The following is a 17,863-nucleotide window of genomic DNA, read 5'->3' on the forward strand; positions in this document are numbered from 1 at the left end:
GCATGAAGTGGGGGCAGGCACAGAGAATCCAAATCTCCCAGTTAAATACAACATCAGCCACCAAACCTCTACCACTTTCAAGTTCAGGCAGCTGTCTACCAGGTTCTTGCTTGGTCCTAATTCAAGCAATTTTTTTTTAAGCAACAGCCTATCTTTTAAACAATTCTGGACCTGTGTCTATAGCAGCTAGCTAACATATGTAGAGGTAATATCCTCGTGTTCAAGCTAGGCACAGACAGATAAAAGCTTTTTGTTGCTGCTCACCAAAACCAGTTACAAAGCCAAGAAGCACCAACTCACACATTAACGCTGCGCAAACCAAACCCAACCCTGCGAGAATTACCTTTAAAGTGACTGACGGACCACTTGCGAAGAAGTGCTCGCCCTGAAATGCATTAGAGGGTGGCACCCCTTAAGCAGGCAGGAAACGATAAAGCACAGGAAGGAAACGCCTGCAATGAATGCCTTGAGCCTCCTCAGCTGCTGACACCAAACCCACCGCCCTCACCCGACTTTCCCAGCGAGGAAACACCTGAGCAAACACACGGCCCTTATCCGCAGCTCAAAGTTCAACGGCGGCAGGTCCCAAACCAGAGCTCTACGAAGCGACCATCGCCCAAACCCAACCCATACGCCCTTTACCGGGCGGCGCTGCGCCTCGTCCGCCGTCCCGGGGCGGGGCCCAGCGCTCCCCGGTGCGGCCTTTCCACGCATGCGCACGGAGCCCCCGAGACGAACCACCGCCCGTCGGCTTCCGGGTCAAGCGTCGTTCGCACTGCCCTCCCCGCCCCGCCATGGAGGCCGGGCAGGGTCCCGGCGGCGGGGAGGTCGGCAATCCGGCCGAGGTATTTGTTCGTTCGCCTGTAGGCAACCGCCAGAGCTGTGCGGGAGCACTTAGCGGGGGCTTGGGGCGGCTTGTGCGGAGGGTGAAGCGGCAGGATCGGGGCCTGCACACGCCCTCCGCGGGGCGGGGAGGCGGGGGGGAGCGGGGCTTCTTGTCAGCCTTTCTCCCGCCCCTGCTCTGAGCTCCCTGGTGGCCTCCGGAGGGGCGGGGGTTGTGTCCTTGAGGCATTTCGTGGAGGGGGGTCCTGGTAGGAGGTGTTCATTCCGGTACCGGGGGTACCGTCGCACGTCTGCCCAGCTGCCGGTTGGCGATCTGGCCGCACGCTTTTCCCCGCAGCTGAGGGAAAACACCTCGAGGAGAAGCTTCTCACCTGCTGGCGGAACGTCTGGCCAGCTGTCACCAAGCATGTGCATGCAAACGAGCAACACGCGTTGTGTAACCAGAGCCCCGACAAATACTGTTTGAAGGGATCTGAATGAGCTGTCAGGGTTCATCGTTTTGTTAGGCTGGTTGCAAGGACCAAAGTAGGTTTTCCTGAAGAAAAAAAGGAGTGGACTGGCCTGGGATCTGGGTGTGAACTAAATACTTTCCGTGTGTTTTGTAGACGCATTGGATTTTTTTAACGCTGTATTTCACATGACATTTATAGACAAAAGGTACCGGTTCCTTAAATATAGCTGTGTGAAAGAGCAGGCACTACGAGGTGCGAAATGTAAGCAAAATTTTTGATTTAAAAAGCCCACAAAGTTTTCTTTCACTCATTTTTTTTTCTAATTCATTTCCTCATTAAGAGGGAAGTACCTAAGCCTTATGTGCCGACAGAGGAGGAAAAACGACTCCTCAAGGAATGTGCTGAAGAGAGTGCCCGGTACAGAGGTAAGTTCAGTATGTGGGTTGGATTGCTTTCCTTCCACCCATAGTTTCTGTTGTTATCTGAGGATTAAGGAAGGAAAGCCCTATTCAGTACACCACAGCAGTTCATTAACAAGCTTCACGTGGTCTAAAGTTGCATTCCAGTTAAGTGTTAATCCATGTAGGATTTACATTTATCCAAAGTTTGCAGGACAGGAATTTTGTAAAAGGTGCAGCATATTTTATAAGAGTTATACTTACTAATATGCCTGCTAGAAATCTGAAAGTACATACAATCAGTGGAGTCTCATGTTTATGTATCTGAATATTCTTTTTTGTTATTTATGCATTTTTATTTTCAATATTTGTAATTTCTTTCAGATGAAAAATAGTTTAGCTCAGAACTGTTGCTTTCCATCTCTCTGGAGGCTTGTGAGAAGAACAATATATGAATAGTTGCTCAGTTTGATTTTTGGAGAAAATTTCTCCTCTCTGTGCATGACCAGATGTTTGTTGGTTTTTTCCCCTGTAAAAAAAAAGAAAAAGGCTAAGATTCTGAGCATGATTCTGCAGTGTGCAATGATTTCTGGACTACAGCTAGTATACAGGAATAATAAATACTGTTTTCACAGAATACTTTTTTACCTCATTAACTTGAAACACAAAGGTTATGCTGGGCTTTTTTTTCTCACAAAACATTGAGAATTTATGGCATTACTCCCTAACATTGTTTTTTTAATCCAAAGATTCAAGAAATACCTGGATTTTAATACTGTGCTGTCCAAATTCTAAAATATATAATTTATTTTCAGATATGGATTTAATTACTGTAACCATCTAGTGCTGTTGCAAAAATTTATCCCCTAGGTTAAGTGAAAGGCATTGAACCTTTTTGTAACAGGTGCAATTTCAGACTGGCTTAATATGTAATTTCATTATGACACATCTAAGTCTACAGTGTAATTAACTTAATGTTCTGTCCTGTTCAGTATTTCAGCGTCACTGGATATTGTGTAGGCGTGATGGTCTTTATGAGTAGTTTCAGAGTTAATCTCAACATAAAAATTATTACTGCTTGAAATAAATGTTTCTTTTGTTTGCCGTCTCCAAATGTCTCTTGCCACCGGAACTCTTTCAATGTGATAAAAATTGACATGAACTATTAAGCTGATTGCAAAAGGCAGTAATGCTGTTCCGTGTTTATCTTCTCTGCATTCCTATCCCTGAATTGTAGAGTTTGATCTTTAAACTACAGAAAAAGCTGCCTCATTCTTTAATTTGCTGGTGAATAAAACAGCTTAGCTAATTTTAATCAATGTAGTTTATCTCTCTGCAAGAGTCAGACTTTTTCCAAAGCTCTTATGTTAAAGTCATGATTTTTGGTTATAAAAACATTTTTTAAGGCACTGGCCTTTATCTAATTTGCCTTCCTGTCTTGAAGAACTGTGTTTGCTTCTCTGGTTTAAGGTTCTGCATCTTGATGCTGTAAGCAGAGGTATCTAGGCTTGGAATCTTGTCCTTAGAGCTTTATCCCATCTGGCATTGGCTTTTGTATTTTAGGAAGCATGAAATCTAATGAAGAGAGGATGATTTTATTAACCAGTACTCCATAATTTATAGTAGGTCTTAAAAGCTAGGATTGGGAATGTTTCATAATAAAAAGTCTGTTAATTATTAATATATATTCTTATATAAATGAGCTTAGTAAGGTCTAGCAACTCTGATTTTAATGCATACTTTCTTAAATGTAGTTGAGAGTACTGAAAAATCATATTTTAAGCAACTTTTCTTCTTCACAGCTTTTCCTTTGGCTGCAGTGAGCATGCTTGCTACCAGTTTCTTAATCAGGAAAGGTAAAATATAAATATTCTTTGGGTTACTATGGATTTGCTCAGATAAAATATATTTTTGCTGTTAATAAAGTTACTATAATATCTAATCTATTAATTATAATTATATTATTATTAATTATAGTGTTTAATATTTTTATATATAAAGCATCTATCACCATATTGATAAACCAATATGGTTCCAAACCAATTTGGAACCACGGTGACAGCAGAGGTAAGAGCAGGAGTCAGCCTGTTAGTACCTCAGCACTTCTGTTTCCAGCCAATTTAAAAAAAAAAAAAAAAAAGCCCCAGGCTTTTGCTGCCAGCCTGCCTGGGTGGTGTTTAAGGTGGCGTTTAATACTGCTACTCCATCAGGGCTGGAGGGAGACCTATTAATAGGGAATGGCAACAGTTTGCACTGTGACCCCTCCAGCTGTGCTGCAGAGCAGTGCAGGTGTCTCAGAAGGGCAGTGGGACACTCGTTTTATGTTGTTTGACAAATGCAGTGTCTCAGTCATTATGAGACAATATATTCTGTAGTGTAGAGTAATCCTGCATGTCATACAATTAAGGAAGTAAATCTTAGATCTTTATAATTTTATGAGGAATTAAGATATTAGGTTATCTTAAATTTTCTTCAATGTTAAGTGTGAAAGAGTAGCCTGCTACCTACAAATGTAACTACAGATTATGTTTTTCAGCTTTATTAATAACTTATTACTAATTACTGTGGTCCTTCTTTTCAGGTGTTCTAAGAGATGCCTCGAGATTAAGCTCTTTTTCAAAAGTGGCATGTAAGTAAAAGCTCCATATAAATGCAGCTTGTGTTTGTGGCTTAGGTTCTGGAGTCTGTTATGCAGACCTGATCCCCAGTAGACTAGCTGGCTGATTCACCATGATTCCACTCTATAAAAATCACAAAATTGTAGACTGTCTCAAGGTGGAAGGGACCCAAGAGGATCATTAGGTCCAACACCCTGTGTGGCAACCTAGAACTAAACTATATGACTAAGAGCATTATCCAGTCACTCCTTGAACTCTGATAGGTTTGATGCTGTGACCACTTTGCTAGGGAGCCCAGTCCAGTGACCACCCACACTTCTCGTGAAGAACCTTTTCCTAATGTCCAGTCTGCACTCCCCCTGACACAGCTTCATTCCATTTCCATGTCCCATTGTTGCTCACTGGAGAGAGGTGATCAGCACCTTGCCTTCCACTCTCCCCATTGAAGAAGTTGTAGACTGCAATGAGGTCACCCTTCAGCCTTCTCTTCTCCAAGCTAAGCAATCCAAGTGATCTTAGCTGCTCCTTTTGCCCTTCAGAATCCTGCTCTCAAGATCTTTCACCATTTTGGTGGCCCTTCTCTAGACACACTTTTACGTTTGATGTCCTTCTTTTATTGAGGTGCCCACAACTGCACATTGTACTTCAGGTGGGACTGCACCAGTGCAGACAACCAGCTGGCTATGCTCTGCTTGATCCACCTTAGGACATGGTTGACCCTCTTAGCTCCCTGTTGACTGATCCTCAACTTGGCCACCAACCCAGACCCCTAGATCTCTTTCTGTGGGGCTCCAGCTTCTTGTCACCCAGTTTGTATCTATAACCAGGATTAACCTGTCCTAAGTGGAGAATCTGACACTTAGAGAATCATAGAATCAATGCTTTTAATTGGTACCACTGTGCCTATAGATAAGAGTAAATGATTTGATACATCCAAGGAATAAGTTTCACCTTGCTGTAGTTGATTCTTTCAGTCAGCAACTTTTTAGTTACATTTCTTAACTACACCATCTCATGTTGTTTATTTTAAATTACTTTGCCAGAATCGGCCCACCCCTCCCTTCCTAATTTTAAGATCTTTATTCATGCATCTCACTTGTCCCATTCATGCTATTTTAGTGCCTTACTTCCCTGGGCATTATATATATACAATTGTAGGAAAAAAGCAATTTCAAGTGAATGATTTTGGATAAAGTATAATCAAAAATAAATTAATAAATTAACCTTTTCAATGTAACTCTTGACAGTAAAACAGGAAGTTGCCATCTTGCCAATCTGCCCAGATACAGCCAGTTACTCTTACAGTTTCCTTCAGTGGGAAGAGGGTAAAACCCATGATTTGTGGTGAAGGAAGTGTTGTTTAACCAGATAAATGAATGTGAGAGATTGGGCCAGCCATTTGTTTATGCTAAATTCTACTTGCTTTCTTTGAATGCCAAACAATGTTATAACACAGACGGTTCCAGTAAATAATAGTTATACTATTTCTTTGATACCTCCTAGACATTTCTAGTTCAGGGCTACATTCCTCCTATTCAACAGAACGAAGTTTTAAAATCAAAGAAAAAAATAAGGAGCAGCTGGAGTGGACCAGCTATTCTTGGTGTTAAATTATAAGCCAACAACACTTCTCACTTCTCCCTGTTGATGTACACTGGTAGGCATATAGACTTTCATTTTATATTGAAACAATTTCTATAAAATGTGCATTTTGGTAGTTTTTCAGTAGATAACTGTGTGATTTTTGTGCAGTTCAAATACGGGGACTTTTCTGGGACATATTTGGAGAGCAAAGGGACTGAGCTAAGCAGTTTTCCTTCCATCCTCATTCATATTGTTTAGGTCAGGTGCCCCTCCTATCTACAGGATCTTCCTGAAAACTATTGCCAGGGACAGTTTACAGGTCCAGATTATGTCTAATCATTTGAAGGCAAATTCCTCCTTGAATTAAATCTGATCAAAGGAAGCAGTGCAGTTGTGGGTTGTTTGGTTTTTTTTTCCCCTTCATGTGCCCTGAAAGAAAAGCATATGCAATTCCAGGCACTGCTGCTAGATCATAGCTAGCTTATGTTAAACAGTAGTTAGACAATTCAAGACAGGTTTTGGTTTTCTGCTGAGCAGACTGTGTCTGCATATATTGATTGCAATAATCTGTCTTTGATAATGATGTGTGTCACTTGTAGATGCTTTTTTTTGAAGAGTACCTATGCATGATTACAGTAATTGATCTTGTATATCTAACCAACCTAATTGAATCAGGTGGTTTTTTTAATCTTCAGCTTGCATCTTTCCCTGGTTTTATCTGGAAGTTGAGAGGTGTCTCATACTCTAGGTAGGAATTTTCAGCTTCCAGGATGTTTTTCTGTAGCGAGACGAACCTCTCTTAGGGATCGGCGCTTCAAGGTCTAACCAGGTGCCGTAATAGAGACTTGCGAGCAGTGCTCTAAGTCTATAGCTCACAGAGTGGAACTAGCCTAGATCGGTCCTGTGGCTCGAAGGGCTACTGACCTCTCTGTTGCCTAGCCCAAGAGTGAGCTATCCTGTGGCTGTGAGCCTCACCTTTTATTGGCCCCCTGGTCCTGCTCATGCTCAGTAGGGGGCCTGCCCTAACCAGGCACAGGTGGACTTGATACAAGCTCACACCCACTCCTTGGCAATTAGAGGCACCTGGTTGCCTTGTTACTCTACATTTTTCTGCCTACAGGAATTGCTCATAACTTCTCTCAGTAATCTTCTAGGCACTCTGACATTCTAATGGAACTTAGAGTTAGTTGTGACTGCTACACTACATTGACAGCATCCCCTTCAGTATAGCATAGGTCCTCTATCCCCCTTTGGCAAAGAGAAGTAAGATCTGTATGTCCTACTTCCTCTTAGCCTGCAGTGGGACCTGGCCTCTTTTATGTGTCTGTGATCAACTTCTCCAAGGTCTTGTCACAACGAATACAGAAGAAGCAGACAGCAACAGTATCTCATGTACTGTGCTAACTTAAAAAATGTGGATCATTTGGCTATTAATTCTGTTAGAAGAGAAATCAAATATTTTAGCTAATAATTACTTTGGATGAAACATCTTCAAGAGAGTTGCTTCCACTTTTCTTAATTGGAAAGTATCAAGAAAAGGAGACTTGCTGCTTGTAGTTTATGCCAAAGACTAATCACCTTTGCTGCTTAGCTTTATTTTGCTAGATATTTAGCTGGAATTCTTTAGCTGGTTTACCTTTTAAGGACATGTAATTTTTCCCTTTGTGTGTATTCATAGCATCTGAGGTGTCTTGCTGGGTTTTTTTTTGACCCCCTAAATACTTAAACCCTTAAATTTCTCATTTGTAAACTTCACTCATAGTTATGTCTGGTTTTTTGTTTTCCTTTGGAAAAGGATTTTTAACCTCCTTTTGAAAATACAGATGCTAGAACAGGAATCACACTTTCAGTACCAATGCACAATCACACAATTCAGTACCAATATAAAATCCCCTTTTATATTGATTCCTAGGCAACCTTAATCTACAGTGTGAGGAGCTCAGAGGATTAATGTTACTGGTAATTAACTCTTTCCTGGCTTAAAGATGATTGAGAGTTTTTAGTCTTTGTATTAGAAAATACTGGTATATGTAAGAAGGATCTAGCCCTTTTCTCCTACAAAGTCAACAACAAAACTTTATTGCCATTGAATCCTTCATGATTCTTAGTACTCTGTTTGACCCATGCATAAAACTTGATGGACCAGTTGATAGAAGTCATCAGTTTTAAGTCCAGAAAGAAGTGATCATTTATTCTTACGTTCTGTCTAGCAGATGAAAATATCTCAAGCACAAAATTGAAAGCATTTGCCTAGAGATTGTGAAGGTTCAGCTAAGTCAGTTGCTGGCCCTCCAGGAACCATATCATAGAATACTCTTCAGAAGATTCTGAGCCTAATTCTAAATTTATGTAGATTTCTCTTCATACTACTAGTGAAAGCCTCTTCAAGATATGACTGCACTGATGGATGAAAAGAGCAGAATTTATGACCTTTGTTTATTCCTGTCTGTTTCTTTATCTTTGATAACTACTTGTTATGTCTGGATCTTGGGAAAAACTGATTGAAGTTATTTTCTCTTTTTTGGTCACCTTTCATTCATCAAGTACGAGCTGAAATCATCTGATGAGTTTGGTACCCTTTGTCTGCAAAAGAAGCAGAGATGATTCCTGCATGGTTTCTTTAGACCAAAACTGGGGATTTTATTTGGTTCAAGATACTGCGTAATTTATTTAAAATTATTATTTTAAAACTACGTTGAATGTTATGATACATCATATAAAACTATCTTTTTTTTCTTTTAAAAAGTTGCTGGAATGTGTGGATACCTGGCTGGAAAGATATCCTACTTGCCAGTCTGTAGCGAGAAATTTAAGAAGCTGAAGGATTCCCCGATAGGAGATGTTCTGCGGCAAGCTCAAAGACATAGCTCACATCAGTAAGACTTTCATTCTCTTTTAAATTTAAAACATATTCTTGAATAGGACATTTGGAACATTAACAGATCAAGGCTACCTTTGCATCTTTCAAAGACCTCCAGAGCTACACCTTCCCTCTTTCCTGTATTAGCCCAGATTACCACTTTCAGGAAGCTGTTATCTCTATCAGTTGGCCAGCTACAAAACGCATGTTTTGAGCTCTTTACATACAACTCATTACTTTGAGGAGCAGAAAAATAAGCATAATACTTAGCAAAATGTATTCCTTGTAAATTTAGACTGTATTTTCCTGTGGAATTTACTTACAGTAGTGTGACAGCAGAAGTTGCTTCCTTAGTTTAGAAGTAAACTGAGTTATCTGAAATAAAATAGTGTTATGTTCTGGAATTTTTTTCCCATAGTTTAGTTTGATTGAAGTAGGAAGAGGGTGGAAATGATTTCAGTCTTTATCAAAGGAAAGAGCTCAGTAAACAATATAAGTGCAGGAAGAAGCATGGTGGTCAAGCTTACTGCTGTTTGTTTAAATCCTTTACATCTGTAACAGCATTATGCTGTACATATGAGAAACTCATCAGGTTCTTAAAACTATTTCCTGTTTTGTTCCAAAATGTTTTCTACCTCAAGTGGTAGAAACTTGCAAACTAATTTCAGAATATCTCATTTAAACCCTTGCATACTGGGAGAATAGCATTTGGATAGTGAGTAGTACTCCTATGCATATGCATAGAAGATTTGTTAAATGTTCATAAAGAACTTGATTAAATTCTTGCTTTCAGATCTATGGTAGTTATGTCTGTAAGATTTACCTTTATTCTGAAATGCTTACATTTTTATGACATCAAACATAATTTTAGGAATTACCACTTCATATACTTTGTAAATTCAGCTGAACTGGAGCTATACTTGTCCCTTAATCCCCCCTCCAGTTTCTGATTAGTTGTCATGATCATTAACTGTGTTTACTCTAGGTGAAAGCATGTTTAAATGCCATCATCTGCTGCACCATTAAGCCCTTTCAACCTTCAATAATCCATATTTTTGTGTCTGTAAAGTTTTGTTTCCTAAGTGATAAATTCCTTTTTTTTCTTCTTGGTTGCATAATTAATTCATTGAAATTGCATTACTGTCTATACATGCTACTATTTAAGCCAGTAACAGAAATAATTACATTTACATTGTCTATCTTTCTAATTAATGCATTTTGGCAGGTCTGATTCACAGTTAGAAATAGATAGGGAGCTAAAAGATTGGTTCTTTAAAGCTGTGTTTTCATGTACTTTAAAAAAAATATAATTGAGGCAACAGAATGGCTTAGGTCTGTATGTTTATTCTGAAAATAAAGACTAATAGCAAATGTTTTTCATATGAAACTAAAAGTACAGCTAAGTAGAAATTTAAAGTAGAAGGTTCATAAATACTCTAGAGACATTCTAGTGGCACCAAGTGGTGGCATTCTTGATAAAGAAGATCTGAATTTATAATGTTCTGTCATTGTGGGGTCATTTGGAGTATGTAGCAAATGCTGTAGAATAGCAGGCATAGAGTTTCCAGCATGATCTTATGCTCTTATTATACACATAATATATGACATATTATACATTATACATTATATAATTATATATATTATTTTCTCTTAAGAGAAAATTCATTGATGTTTCTGCTGAATTCAGCAATTCAATAAACCTTCATCATTTAATTCCCCAAGATAGTTCTGAATTATTTCTTCTGCTGTTGTGTACTGAACAATTGCAGCAGCTTTTAATGATGAAGGGTTTCCAAATGAAAATTCTTCCAAAAAGGCCTTCAAAAATAACTATAGTTCATGCTACCACTGTGTCATGGTTTAATGCTGGGCCAGCAATAACACTGGTTACGTGGGCACACCCAGAACTATTTGTGTCTGATGTTTTTCTCTCTGAAGACTCCCTGGAAGAAGGGATTACCATTTTGTCCTGTCAAGTGAAAAATACTTTGGGTTATTTGTATTCTCTTCTGGAGATTTACAGTATGAGGTAAGTTTCTGGGAGGAAGGGAAAAGTATTGGAGAAGTGACTATATAGATCTTTGCAATGTAGAATAAAAACACGAACACCTTAAACTTTTTTTCAAAACATTTAAAATGAAAGATTGTTTTCTTGAGCAGCACATACTGTTAGTCTTACAGTTCTATTTTTAACATTACTGTTTCTGTATTTACTGTTTAATTCTATTATTTTCCAGCCGTTCCAGTAGGAAATCTGAATTTTCAGACATGCCTTCTCAGTCCTTTACTGAATCTTCACCAAGAGCTGGATTCCCAGTTTCTCCTAGCTATTCAGATGATTATAGTTCAACAGATAGAGGCCTCTCAAGTTATGAACCTGTTCCATTCAGTGCTTCCCTGAATGAATCTTCACCTACAGGAATTACTGATTACACTGTGGAAGGTGAGTTTTGTCTTAATATGAGCAGTTTGTAATACAATGACTCTTGCCTTTCTCTTAGATACTTCTCTTATTAAACTATGTATTTTCATCCCATGCAAATATACATGGTACTATATAGTGTTTTTTGAATGAAGCAGCTTGAAGTTCCCAGAAGTCTTTTTACAGAAGGTAAATATATGTATTATTTTGTATTCTAACTGTAAACTAAGTTGGGGGGGTATGATTTGTAGCTCTAATTGCAAGTAAAGATGGTAAATTAAAGTTTTGTTTGTTGTGAGATTAAACCTGCAAAAACCTCATCCTGAAGTTCTTTTTGATTGAAATTAAGTTGAATGTGCCATCCTTTTACTGCACTAAGTATCCCATAGTCTCTGCTATTTGTCTGCTAGCCTTCCTCAGGTTACTTCATTTTCACCAGCAGTGGTACTGTGTACTACTATAATTCAATTATACTAAACTGTTTTTTATACTGTGACAAACATTTAGATCTTCTGAGACCTGAATGCATATTGTGTTCTGTCCAGCAACAGCTGATTTTCTCACAGAGACATAACGTGTTTTTCAAGTCCTGTTCTGTGCAGCTGTTCCCCTCCTTCCAGTATGAACACTGTCTCAGCTATTGCAGGGGAAACTCAATTCTGAGTTCAGGTCTCTCTGGTACACAAAGGAGGAAGTTACTGTGAAATGCTAAGTTTTGTGCTTTGAATTTGTTTGGATTTTTTTAACTCCTTAATGGAAAAGGTTTTATTTCACAAGAAAGCCCATTTGTGCAACTAGGTTTTAGTTAGATAAAATATCAGATATAAATGTGTTCAGGTAATTGTAATTACACTTCAATACAAATATCAATAGTTGGTAGAACCTTAATTGTAGAACAAAGATTTTGCATTATAAATACAGATGAGAGGATAAGATGATGATCAGGTGACATAGGATGAATGTAGTCCTAATTCTTTAAAAGCAGAATTTAAAGCCTGAATGCAAACCCTTGAGCCTTGCTTAGATTTCTCTCATGAAACCATATTTTTATGAAATGTATGTTTATCATAAGTTTTACATAAAGTGACCAGAACTATTTTATCCATCAATAACACATGGTGATTAGGATTTCCATTGGATAAAATGAAGAAAAGGAGTTAACTGCCCATTTTCCTAAGCAGTTTGGCAAAATGAAAAGGATAAATGGTTAAAGACCACACACATTCTCAGTTGCATTTAGAATTGCAGCTGTCATGCTCCTTTTCATTTGGGACTGAGTTGTAATTAACTGGCTTTCTAAATTAGGTTGTAACTGATTTTTTATTTGTGATACCATATCTAGTATTTTGGTGTTTGTTTTGTTTTCAGCTTCTGCTCCAATTCCAGAAGAAAGTCGTAAAAAAAAAGGCATCACATACGAGGAATTAAGGAATAAACACAGGGAGACATATGAAGTAGTGCAACCACCAAAGACAGGAACTCCAAGCAGGTTTTCAGAGGAAAAACCAGTTAAGGAAGGTAATACTCTGGTTTACAGAAATATAAAGCAAATTCATGTATTTGTAGCAACTTTTAAAATGGCTTAATTCAGCTGACCCTTTAAGCAGTTTATTTTTACAGTACCTGCAGGTATCTCATATATGAAGTGGTCCCTATGGCCAGACTGAAAATCTGGTAACTTTTCCTTTATTGAATTCATCAAGCAACCTCTTTCAACCAAGAATTCTCAGAGCTTAGAGCTATACTGAAGAGTTTTGCTGTGGAGGGGGGTGCGTGTGTTTTAGATAGCATTGTTCTCTCAAAATAGAGCACATGGTTGATGGTTTTAAAGAGGGAGGTATTTGTTTTTATGAATTGTTTCAGGTGGAATTAGGGGATTTCTATAGAGGCATTGTTTGTAGAAGCTCTTTTTCTACATTAAAACTCAAAGGAAGGAAACAGTGTTTGGCAGCAATATTGAGATTTGTTTTTACAGTGAAAAACAAAACTTTACACAGAAAAGTAAGAATGCAGCATCTAGGAGTGTAAGATGCCACTTAGTCAACTCTTAGATACAAGTTTTTTAAAAAGGAAACTCAGAAGCAATTTATAATTGCTTGCTCTGTTTAGTACTTTTGTATTTAGTGTGACACCTGTGGAAATGATTAGTCAGAAGAATATCTTTGCCTTTTAACACTGCTGGGCTAGTGAGCTTGAATCCTTTGGGTTTGTGTGCAGTGTTCAGGCATGTCAATCACATCATAACAAGATCTACAAGAATAGCTGATACCTCCTACCAAACATAACAGGTGCTAATAGGTACAGAAAAGTATATTGATTGATGCAGAAAGTTCTGAAAGAGTAAGAGTAAGCTTTGTAATGGTGTTGCTGAAGAGTGGCAGTCTATTTCATGCTTGTCAATTACTTGCTTCAGATAATGTCTTTGGACAGATCTACATGGTCCTAAAATAAAAATTATTGGGTAATGATTTAAATTTGTTATTTCAGGGATAAAAACTTCTTTCTCATATTATGTGACTATACCAAATGTGACATTAAAAAACTATTGACGATGTAGTTTCCAATTGCTTCTAAATTCTGTCATCTGACCACTGATTCACACATTGTTTTTTCAAGAGAGTTTTCCACAAATAGAAAGCCTAGACATGCCACTTGACAACCATACAAAGAAATCTTAAACAGCACTCTGCAAACAATGAAATGTATTTGTTGTTGTTTTATTTTTAGTTATTTGAGGTCTATAAAAGACATCTGTAAAATGCTGATTGAAAATGGCATCCTTTCTGCTATGTTTCTGTGTTCCATTTCATGGTTATATCTCATATATATGAGATATGTATCTCACATATATGAGGGTATATCTCAGGGTTTGAGAATACAACTACACAGAGCAATGCATGAGATTTGTAAATAAACTTCTAGTGGTATCTCTTCGTATTTTTAAGGAAAGAGTAAGGAGGGAATACAAAAGTTCAGAAATACTTTATGAGTGGAAGCACATTTACATATACAGTCCAGGGGTTCTGTTGATGTTGGTTGTGGGCTAGGATCTGGTTTATGTCACACCGGACATGTTAATTGTTGTTAATTGTTGTATGCCTACTCATATGTCCTGAGGCATAACACCACTATTTATTCCCTTACCTCTATGGCATAGGATCCAGACTAGCAAATAGGAGATGGTAGTTTCTGCCCTCTGTTCCAAGGATATAAAGGAAAACTAACTATGTTTATACCTGTTTTTAAGCAGTCCCTGACTTCCATCTCCTGGTGCCATCTTCATTCATCGTAGGCATACAAATATGTATTTGCATCACAATCAGGACTGGGCCATTTCTCAAGGAATAAGGGCGGCCTGCTCAGCTGCCATGGTTAATAGAAATGGAAATCAAATTCTACTTTGAGTGAGCTTCTCGTTGTACCTCACTGCAATACCAGTTAGCTTAAAAGAGCTTTGTCAGTGCATCATGCTATTGCTGATGTCTCACTGAATCAAGGACCATACATTCTCTTCTGTTCCACAGGTGCTACCACAGAGAGGTATTAATAAACAGTGGGTCTGGTAATTAATCTGCAAGTAGATTTATAAAGGGGTACCTGACTAGTGTCAGCATTCCTACTGGATTGTATAGATCCCTCTCGTACCCTGTCAGTGATAGCAGTCAGATACAGACTATTTTGCAGCTCACTTTCAAGAGAGCATCTTTTCACTTTCTGGTCATTGTTCAGTTAGGCAGACATACTTCTGAATAAATTTGTTAAAACCAGTACCCTGTTTATTTTTTTTTTTAACTCTCTGACTCACTCCTGTACTAAAGGAAGCTGCCAAATAGTAATGGCTGAGTAGCTTCCTAGTAGGGATTACTAATTTTTGCTTGTTTGTCTTTGAATGTGTTTTTAAGTATCCTCCATCCATCCAGTTGTGCACGTCACTAGATTACGTAGCCACATCATTTATCATAACATTCCTTGCCTGTTTCCTCCAATTGTCAGTGCTTAACCATGTTACATTTCTTTCAAAGTAGTCACAAATTCTGCAGAGCAGAAATTAGCACTGTAGGCCTCTCAACTGAATATTAATGCACCACAAAATAATGATTTATAAAATCTCCCTGTTTATTAGAATGTAGCTTTAGGTGTCTGTTGTGCTGCGACTGACACTCTTCCCCACTCCCCTCTTAAAATGGTAATGCATTTCAGCATACTTTTCAGCACTCTGTAAGATAAACTTTTGCAGTTAAATTAAGTCATATGTGACTATTTTTTCTTCTTTTCTTTAGTTAAAGTAAATAAATACGGAGATGCCTGGGATGAGTAAGAGCCAAATGAAGAGCTGAAAAAACGATCTCCTGTCAGCTAACTTGAACTTCATCTAGATTAGTCATGAGTATCAGCACCTTTGGTGTGTTCTGTCAGGCACAGCTATTTATAAATGAGGAGAGAATCCTGAGTTGCCAGAAGGTTTAAGAAAAAAAAAAAAGTATTTAAGCTTAATTTTTTAAATTTTGCATTAATGGCAAGTGAGACTATTCTGAAGTGTCATGACTGTAAAGCATTTGTGCTGTTTAAGAATGAAAAGGGTAACTGGCAGTAATTAATACAAGTGTATAGCAAAAGGTAAAAATATATGTAAATGAATGCAATCACGTGTATTGGGAAGTAAAAAACATCAGAATCTTCTCAAATTTTCAAGGCTTGCATTAAAAGTTACCTGTAGAACTAACCTCTCACTTTGTTTTGTCGGGAAGGGGGATGTTGGAAACATCAAATTGTCGTCATGCTTGGTCAGTAATGTTTGAAATAATACTGTGAAGTATTCATGGAAAAAAGGGCTGAGGAATTTAGCCAAACACATAAGTAGGCATATTTAAGTGTTTTTCAAAACTGTTTTCATGGTACCAGCTTTATCTTTAGACCCATATTCTGACTTGCTCATGCTGGATCTTTTAAGACAGTAATTTCAGAAGAAAATGATTGAATGAAAATGCTTATATTTAAAACAGCTATATGTAAAGTGCAGAAGGTTAAACCTGAAAAACTTTGTTAAAAGTTTGAGTGGTATCTTGAGTGCTAATAAGGGGCTTTGTGTATTTAGCCTTATTTCTCAGTTTGTGCTTGCCATGACAAAAAAATCCCGTGTTTATGGAGAATCAATCTGGATCAATGGGATATTGCATTATTATTACCTGTTTGAAAAGACCTACACTGGTAAAAGCACTGAAGAGTATTTCCTAATGTTGGCATCACCCACTCTGCCTCCATCAAGATGTTACCTTCCATTAGGCATTCTCATCTGTGCTGTTTCATCTCACAACATTGTGTTTATTTGGGGATTTTACCTATTGGTGAGCAAAAAACATGATGAAGTTGATAGCATAAAAGCATTCCTGACATCCTTGTTAGAGATAAAAAATAATTTACCTACCAATATGAAAATTCTCAAAGGCCTTATTGATTGAGTGGACTAGCTGCAGAGCAGCATGAATTACAATATTATTTTTGGAGAGATACAGAGCAATCAGCTGAAAGGAGGAGGGGAAGATGAGAATGCTTAAAGAGCCAGTGTTTTTCAGAAAATCTTCAGAAAAAGGAATGTGTTAATCAGATAATCTTGAAGTTGTATCAGAAATTTCACATGTAGAGAATGCTTTTCATGGCCATGACGAGAGAACTCGGAAAATACACGTCTGCCATAATTACATTGCTGTGTTTTCCAGTGTGCTGTTCCAAGGCTGATTAGATTTTCATGAAAATACCCACAAAGTTTCTTAGTTGTGAGTTACGCATGTAACTGGAAGCTGAAGATTCAGGTGATAAAACTGGAGCAAATTCCTGTGGTGGTGGTTTTCCATCTGTAAAAAGGAGAAATGCTTTTTCTTTTGAATGAATGAAAATTTTGGATGAATGAAAACTCTCCAGGTGATAAAATGCAGGAGCAGACTTTGACAGCATTGAGGAAATAGCAACAGCTAGGAGACACAAACTGTTGAACAATAAGCTTGCCAATAAAAGTATTCCTTTGTATTTTGGGATAATACACTGTTTTCTCAAGTAAAAGAATAATATAAGGGTATAGTATCTTTTATTTTCCTTTGGAGTCTTAATGCATGCATCTACTGCAAGCTTTTTATTTGTGTAAAGGAACCATCATCTCAGGACTTGAGTTACTGTAAATACCTCTGCAGTGTGGACATTCCACTGGCAAGTGAGACTTGCACCATTTCTCAGCATTCACTATGAAAATTACTGCTGTGCCAGTCTACTTAGCTCTGTGTAATCCAGTATTTAATAATACCCTGGCATCCTGGCTGGTGTTGAAGGCCTTAGGCTCCCATTCCCAGCCCTTCTCTGGCTCCCAGTTTCAGGGCTGTGCCCCTGCATGGGCACTGGCACTGCCGATGGCTGCCTAGCTACTGCTGTACCTGTTCTCTCTTACTGTGGGTGTCTGTGTGTCCATCTTCCTGACAGAATACAGGGAGGTTGGGCTAGATGACCTTGAAAGGTCCCTTCCAACCCAAATCATTCTGTGATACTGCCTGGGGACCAGCTTGTACAGAACAGATGCAAAGCGTTTAACCTATGCCATTTAAGTGCTGAAAATGTAATAACTATTTCAGGTCTACCTCGCAAGATGCAGTGTTTAGGAATGCTCACTTTGGAAGCTGGTAATTGCTAATTAGCAGATC

General features: G+C 38.3%; 1 protein-coding gene across 1 annotated transcript; it reads left to right on the plus strand.

Moving 5' to 3' along the window:
* Window positions 1-719: 719 nt before the first annotated feature.
* On the plus strand, window positions 720-17,201 carry OCIAD1 (OCIA domain containing 1). The gene is made up of 8 exons (XM_008491821.2): window positions 720-845; window positions 1,636-1,720; window positions 3,496-3,549; window positions 4,275-4,322; window positions 8,642-8,771; window positions 10,993-11,198; window positions 12,546-12,695; window positions 15,458-17,201. The coding sequence occupies exons 1-8, from the start codon at window positions 795-797 to the stop codon at window positions 15,493-15,495; spliced, it is 762 nt and encodes a 253-aa protein (XP_008490043.1). The 5' UTR covers window positions 720-794; the 3' UTR covers window positions 15,496-17,201.
* Window positions 17,202-17,863: the final 662 nt, after the last annotated feature.

Source organism: Calypte anna, chromosome 4A (genome assembly GCF_003957555.1).
Source record: "Calypte anna isolate BGI_N300 chromosome 4A, bCalAnn1_v1.p, whole genome shotgun sequence".
In the NCBI taxonomy this organism is placed as follows: Eukaryota; Metazoa; Chordata; class Aves; order Apodiformes; family Trochilidae; genus Calypte; species Calypte anna.